Source organism: Gavialis gangeticus, unplaced genomic scaffold (assembly GCF_001723915.1).
Source record: "Gavialis gangeticus isolate Ggan-Ray unplaced genomic scaffold, GavGan_comp1, whole genome shotgun sequence".
Classification (NCBI taxonomy): Eukaryota; Metazoa; Chordata; order Crocodylia; family Gavialidae; genus Gavialis; species Gavialis gangeticus.
In genome coordinates this window covers 160,965,064-160,973,027 of record NW_017729022.1, presented here as the reverse complement: position 1 = coordinate 160,973,027, position 7,964 = coordinate 160,965,064, and the positions used below count along the sequence as shown (strand labels likewise).

Genomic DNA, 7,964 nt, shown 5'->3' with positions numbered 1-7,964 from the left:
TTTAAGTTACCACCAATTTGTTGAATGGTGGATCTTCCACAAAGCCCCACTACAGAAGACATTCAAGGAGATGAAGAGATGTTTAAAGATATCAGTTGAAAACTAACTGAACTTCACTAGTGCGTAACATATAAAAACTCCACAAAAAACACACATCCACCTAAGCCTGAATGCACTACCTCACCAACGTTTCCTATTTCATCACGTATTCCTAGGTCAGCTCAAAACTCTTACACTACACATGTTATTGAACTGGAATATTCGCCATCATTTAATGACCAAGGTAACTTTAGTATCCTGCTGCGAAGCCTACAAAATCTGTTCTCAATTTGTATTCGTTTCCTCATGGAAACTCCCTCTTTCTCTTATTTAATCCAAAATTCAGGAGGCTGTCAATAAATTGAAAGGCGATAAATTCAAGACTGATATAAATACTTTACCCATACCAGTTCCAAGACTTTGGAGTCTATTACCACAAATTATGACAGCTTAGAGTTTAGCAGGATTAGAGAGAGAGGGTAAGGCAATCGGAAGAATATCCAGAGTTATAGCCATAGTGTTAAAAGGTAAAACAAGAGCTTTGGAGGGGATATAAATACTCAAGCTTAAGGATATAGATCAAACTCTTAACAACTGGGGGTGTGAGGAAAACACTTTGTTAAAATATACTATATTGCATAACTGTCTTTTGCAAGGTTTCTTCCCCGAAGCACTTGATGTTGGAGGCTGGATACTGAATTAAATGAACCACTGGTGAGATGCAGCACGAGAATTTCTCCATTTAAAAATTCTATTGTGAAGGGAAATAGCAGGATATGATCAGTTTTTTCTACCAAGAGGGCAGCAGACATTTGCATCTGCACATTGTAATAATGTCATGGAGTCCCACAGCATCCCCCCTGCTACAACTCACCAATGCAAACTTTCATAGCAATTATCTCTCTCCTGAAAGGATACCATGAAAAATGTCCACATGATTAAGTTACCTTTGCCCTAATGTTAGTAAAAAAGTTGATAATAGTGGATCTCTCTAATAAAGTCTCAAAGTTTAATTAGACCCTACCACAGGTTTCTAGCAGGCAGCCTTCCTTTCCTTTCTCCCAATTCTGATTAGAAATAAGAAGGAAAGGAAAGGAAAAATAAAAATAAATAAGTAATAATAAAAAAAATAATTAAATTAGCAACTTTGTTGTTTCATCCAGTGTAATTTCTTTGATCTCTCTCCACTAAAAGGGTAACTGCCTCCTAAAAAATAGGAGTAGACAGTTATGCATCAGAAGCAGTTAACTAGGTTACGCATGCAAATCTCTTAGGGGGAAAAAAAAACAAAAAAAAAAAAAGACTTACACTTGGCATCTGGAATACTATGATATGGAGACCACACAAGCATCCCTCCATTGTCTTTATCAGTATATTTTGTAGCACCTATAAGAAAAGTCACATCTTTTAGTGTTTGTAAATGCATGGTTCTCTAGGTCACATTTACAAGCATAGGATATAAAGCCAAAAGCTTAAAGAGACCATTCAGAAATTTTAGTTCAACAGGGCAGCTCCACAAGGATTGTCTTTAGGTTACATCTCTTTAAATCACTCTTAAGTACCATTTCCAATTGAATAGTTAATATAATTCCAGTTATCAAAATGTGATAATTTAAAGCTGCTTGCTAGACATGCTGCAAATTTTAGGGTTTATGGTGCTGGAGTAGTTCCTAAACTAGTTGAAAGTGGTAACAGTATATACATCAGTTTCCACGCTACTGGCATCCCTTCTGCAAGTCTGACATAGCTATAACCTGCTTTAGCAGATATAACGACTGCAGCACTTACTAGCCATAAGAGCTGGATTATACCTGATCCTTATTTAATCACAGATGCTGTATCAAAATTGTAGAGAACATACAAACACCAACCAACACTCTCAATGCCTGAAGAAGGGTGTTTGTGCCTGAAAGCTTGTAAAGAACAATTTTTCCAACTATTTAGTTGGTCTAATAAAAAAAAAAAATATCACATTTACCCAAAGAATCCTGTCTGCCTCTGTCCTTAGACCAACACGGCTATAACCAATACCCCACCCCCCATATCAAAATTGTAACACTCTACAAAGATTTTCTAGTACTTATGATACAATGAAATTACTATCCTCTTCTACTGTTATTAGACAAGGAAGTGTGCCAGTTGAGGCTACATGTGGTGGTATATTGATATTAATTATAAAATAAATGCTTGTAGTAGATTTGAATAAGTCACCACACAAGTCAAACCTTTGTCAATGACAGCTGAACTCGATAGCACAATTTGTCAATGATAGCTGAATTCTTTAATATCAGATAATTAAAAACGAGAGTATAGGAGAACCACTAGAATATAAATCAGACTAGATACAAAAAAAATTATGTTCGTGAAATATCCAAGTTTAACGCAAACATCTTGGACTAAATTATATTCTGGATATCAGTCACTAATAAACATTTAAGTTAGGAAGAAAATTCAAAACTTAAATTTCATGAAGTACAGTAGCAACACTTGTATGAAAGTCTGTAACTGCAGATGCTTCAAGTCATTATGTGAAAGTGACAATGTATGAACTACTCATTAAAAACAAGTAAGTGATCAGTCACATTCTGCAAAATTAAAAACATAATCCTGTTTCTCAACTTAAACTGCAAGCTGTATTTTCATATGTGCTCAGCACTAGACTACTGGTCCCAGGGCGAAGTACATTTAAGATACTTTAGCACTCAAAAAGAAAATCAGACCTAAATATGCGTGAGAGATTACACACACACACACACACACACACACACACACACACACACACACTTTGTTTTATGATATATCGCACATTTTTATATAGATATAAAATATTATATATAGATAGCCAGCTTACCATAGAACAACTTGATGAATTTGCAGCTTCCCCCCCCCTTTTAATTAGGAAAAAAAACTGGGAGTCTCCAAAACTCTTGAGTCTCTCACTACATGCTACTTATAACACTCTCTGACATTAAGAAAGTAGGGCTCGTAGAGACCTCAAGAGCTTGATTACCTAGTCCAGCCCTCTACTTAACTTGCTCTTGAAAGTTTCCAGGGTCCTGAACTTCTCTAGGTAGCCCGTTTCAATGCTTAACCACTTGCACAATCAGAAAGCAGTCCCAGGTCTCCAACCTAAATCTTATCTTCTGCAGTTTGAGGCCATTGCTCTTAGTCTTGTTCCATACGGCCATAGAGAACAGTGCATCTCTGTCTTCTCTACAGTTGGCCTTCAGGAATGAACATTTCTTCCATGACATGGGAAAGGTTGATGGTTTAGGACTGCATGCTAACTTTCTGTCCATGCAGTAGGCTCAACCTAGCAGCAAGTAGTCCCCATGACTGATGGCACAGTAAGGCTCCAACAGCTTCTGGGGGTCCATAGCTGTAAGGACTAATTGCTATTTCAGTCATAAATATCATCCTTCAGTGACCATAGAACAATTGGGCCACTCCAATTATATCATTCCCTATTCCCAAAAGGGTCGATCAAATCTAACTAAACATCCACACTGATGCCTGCCTCCTTCTCAATGCCCTGACTTGGTGCCATGATGCCTGTTCCAAAATGGAGCTCACAAATGAAAACCAGAAACAAACACACACTCATCTTTAGCTTCATCCTATACTGCAATACAAGAAGATGCTCTCAAGGCCCAGCAAGCCATTGCAGGATGAAGTGAAAACTCTACAGGTCAGACTCAGAAGAGAAGTGGAACCATCAATGTTTAGTCCACTGGTTTTCAACCCTTTTAGACTCAAGGCACCCTTCGTTCAGCTTGAGACACCTCTTAGAAAGTGCCAGCTCTTACTTATCCCTTTTTTGACTACAGAAAAATAACAGAGCAATTCTTCTTTTTAAAAGAACTCAGAAAAGCTACAACAGATTAGAAAGTTTTTGACATTATGGATTCCTACTAGAAATCTCTGGGTTTATCTTCTGAATCGTATTTGAACACCTAACAGCATTAACATTGAGTGGCACCCTGCACACCCTCAAAAGTATATCAAGACACCCCAGGGGTCTGCAGTACCTTGGCTGAGAATCACTGGTTTAGAAAATTCTATCATGCCCTATTTTGCCATGTTTCCTAAATTTTTCTGTCTGAAAAAGTGGTTAAAGGGGAGAAAGAAAAGTGGAATATTAAACATTACATAGCTTGCAGGGTGGAACAGGCCAGAGGCCAAGCCCTCAATCCCTCCAGAACCTGGAGGTATTATCTGGAGGCCTGGACCGCCAGCACAGAGATCCTGCTCTTCCAAACTGGTTCTGGGTTCAGGACATTCAACTCTTAGGAAAAACTCCTTCACCGCTTTTCCTCCACTGCAGAATGGCACCCATGTGAAAGGAGACCCCCTATCAGTGCAATGGGAAGCAAGAAGGCACGTTCTCAAGCCCCAGCCACTCACTTCTAAACTGAATTTGGCAAAAAAAAAACCAAAAAACTCTGCTCAGGATGCAGGTAGAAGTGATAAAGGACATGGGGAGACAAAACCAGAATGAAAAACAGAGAACTCAACTGCCTTGAACACTGGAGAGCCGTATGTGGAATGAAGCTTTTCCTACAGATGTAGGTTCAAAATTTGTCCCACAAGAACATAATCTTTATCCAAGTATTCTTTATCAGCATACTGAGGAAAAAGATAGTGGCTGCATCTCAAAAGGCAAGATGTTCTTTATTTGGAAAATCCATTCTAATTATCAACAGCAGATAAAGGCCAATGTACAGAAGTGCTAGGAAAGGTAAAGACTAATGAATGTCAAATGAACACAGCTGTCAGCTAAGAAACATCATCAGGAAGATCATTATACAGGTCTCAAAAGATACGAGAGCTTTTTCCTGTAAAAGACTGTCCAGTAAAACAGCTTCTTTGAGTGCTGCCTGAATGTTGTCCTGGGAATCATATGGGACTACTTATGCTAATAGTGCTTAGAAGCTGGAATTTCAAGAATATTCCAACCAACTAATTCTGTAATTTGTTGCTGTGATAGTTACCATTCGATAAAAACCGGATTGATCCCCCCCCCTCCTTATTTTGAATATGCACTAACAGGATGTAAGCAGAGAAGGCACCACCTTTACACAGAAGAAAAAAAAAGTGTGAAGTGCAAAACTTCGAACTTGGAAGTAAACACATCCCTATTAAATAGACGCGCCAGCTTCAAAAAAATAAATGTCTGATTTTTTTTTTTTTTTTTTTTAGCAGACTGCTGTTGTTACACTAAATGCAACTGCAACTAAGAGGAAAAAATTTTTGAAGTTTCAAAGTAAAATTGAAACATCTTCCTGCCCTGTGCCTTTTTTCCCCTTTTTCTTTTCATGGATTTCCCACAGAAAAAAAAACAGGGAAAAAACCCACAGGGATTTTAAAAGAGTCCGACTCATAACCTAGGGAAGACAGGTTGGGGAACTACGGGTAGGTGGAGTAATTGAATCTGCTTTAAAAAAAAGTAGTAGATCCTAAATTCTCCATCATTCATTACCTACACTTCAGATTAGGAAGAGCAATTCTAATACACACAATCTTCAAAGATGAGGTTAAGCACTGCAAGTACTAAAAGAATCCATAAGAGAATTTAAACAATGAGCAAAACAACTTGGATACAAGCATAGAGCTGAAGCATTCAGTGGGCCAAGTTCATGTTGTAAGGCTTGATATACTTCAGATAAACTAAGTCTATGAGAATTAAGGTAATCTCCCTTTTCTGAGTGGAACCAAAACCATGTCTCCACCAGCCACCTCTCCTTTCTTCCTTCAAAGACAGTCAGTTGACTGACTTGCAACCTGTACCATACTGTACTTAAAAAAAAAGCACAGCAGATTCTTTATCCTCTCTTTTGGGAGGAAGCTGGAGGGCCAATGAGATTTAGTAAAGTAGCCAACATTACTATGGACTCAATGGAAGTCATGAAAAATACATGCTTGATATGGGGTAAAGAACAACAACTACTTGGTCTGAGGAGAGGCAGAGGACAAAACGAGAAGTACAACTGAGAGGCTGGCAGGAAGAAACAAAAAGTTTGGCCAAAGAAATATTCTGCCAGATGGGCTAAATGCAGGATTTGGGTCAATTATTAAATCAGAAACACCCCTCACAACCAACTAATAGTGAAGAAAGAATACCTCTTAAGTGTCTGTGAAACATTAAGGCAAAAACAACATGACATTTCCTCAAAAAGGCTATTCAGTAACATGCACATTTAATATTCAATGATGCATATACTTTCTCTTGGGTTGTACAAGAGATTCTGAATGGGACACTTAAATGTATGCCTGGCCCAAACCTCCCCCCACATGCTGCTCTACTTTTAATTAGACTCCCTGTATTTCCTACAGTAGTACTAACGGCATCAACATTAAATTCTGAATTTTAGAATTTGATAGCTATTTATCTTCTAATAAGTCCTTCCCATTAACTTTAATATCTAGGTCATCACTATCACAACCTTAATAATGAACATTTTGTCATTTAAGGCAACTGTTTGAGAGAGATAATTTACAATGATGTAACAGCAATTTTTAGTGACCAAGTACAAATAAGTATTTCATGCACAGGTACACATATACTCAACTTCTTTCTACCAAGTTCATGCACCTCAAGGAAAGATTTGGTTCTACACATGCAGTTTTAATTCTGCACCTGTTTTGGGTCTGTTTTTTAAAGAAAAAAAAAGTTTGATGGCTACATAAGGACATGCACCCTAACGCAACATCTAATGTAGCCCATACCTTATTTATGAAGAGATACCAGATGCCAACTACAAAGACATTAGGAGAAACATACATCTCTGAAGTTTCCATCTTCTATTTTCAAATACACACTTAATTTTAAGGGGCATTATGAAATATCGTGTTTGCCATGAAAGAGATTCATATTTTTGTTATAACAGTCTGCAGTATATATGCCTTTCTTCCAGCCATATTAAATATGGGCTTTCAAGTAGATGACACTCCACAAATTCAAATCAGAAAGAAAAAAATAAATTATAGATGGACTTATGAGCAGGTATGTTTTTGGTTAACAAAAAACCATGCTACCGAGTCAATAAGCATTCCCACATTTTGCCTAGCATCATTCACATTTCAGTTTTACAATACTAAAAATCACAGAAACAGAGCAAAAGTTCCTTTAGAAAATGTATCAATCAGTTCACATGCAACATGAATTACAGATAAATTTATTCTGCAATTGAATAAAGGATCTAAGACTCTCCCCAGAGAACTCTTGTGTAAGCAGCAGAGAAAACACACAGTTGTAAGGGCAACACTATATTTCTGCCCACAAAAAGCAGGTAGCTTTTAGGCATTACATCTCTTATTTAGAAGTAAATGTGTTTATTTCTTTTGGTAATAAGGCTGATTAAAAGGGGTTTGTTTTCCTTTTTTACTAAATAAAATCAGTAACAACAGTTTTTAAAATAGTTAACCATTATTTAATTTAGTAGCAAAACAGCTACTGCAGCATGAAATAGTATTTTTTTTTTCCAGTGGAATTCCCTCCCTGTCCACATCCCCCAAATTGGCAAGGAAGTCTCTATTCTCAAGCAAGTTTTTTTTTTTACCCCAAACCAATTTCAAACCCAAAAAGGCAGGCTAAAGGAAACCAGTCGCCATCAACAAAGCTTCCAACACAGAAGGGACCATGTGAGGAGCACCGGCCCAATCCTCTTCCTGGCAGAAATCATCTGACAAATGGAGAACAGGAAAGTAGACTGGCTTCCCTGCCACCACCACAGCTGGACTAACAGATGACCCTAAACATTACTGCTTGCTGTAAGTGTACCTCAGCTATCCTCCTAACATTTAAATTACTAAGACTGAGTTGTGAGGCTGTATCTACTCAATACCCTTTCCCCACCCAGCGTGAGGGTGAGAGCTCAATCTACAACAGCAGACCTTCCCAAACTACCTCACCTTTAAAAAAAAAA

The 7,964-nt window shown here is 37.7% G+C and overlaps 1 protein-coding gene across 5 annotated transcripts in view; it reads right to left on the bottom strand.

Annotated features, from left to right (window-relative positions):
• The window catches only part of RCOR3 (REST corepressor 3), a 34,459-nt gene that overhangs the window by 25,645 nt on the left and 850 nt on the right, over positions 1 to 7,964 (bottom strand). For all 5 annotated transcript variants that reach the window (XM_019516408.1, XM_019516409.1, XM_019516410.1 and 2 more), the window contains exon 3: positions 1,348 to 1,425. In XM_019516408.1, the coding sequence (XP_019371953.1) occupies positions 1,348 to 1,425 (78 nt within the window). The remainder of the gene's footprint in view (positions 1 to 1,347; positions 1,426 to 7,964) is intronic.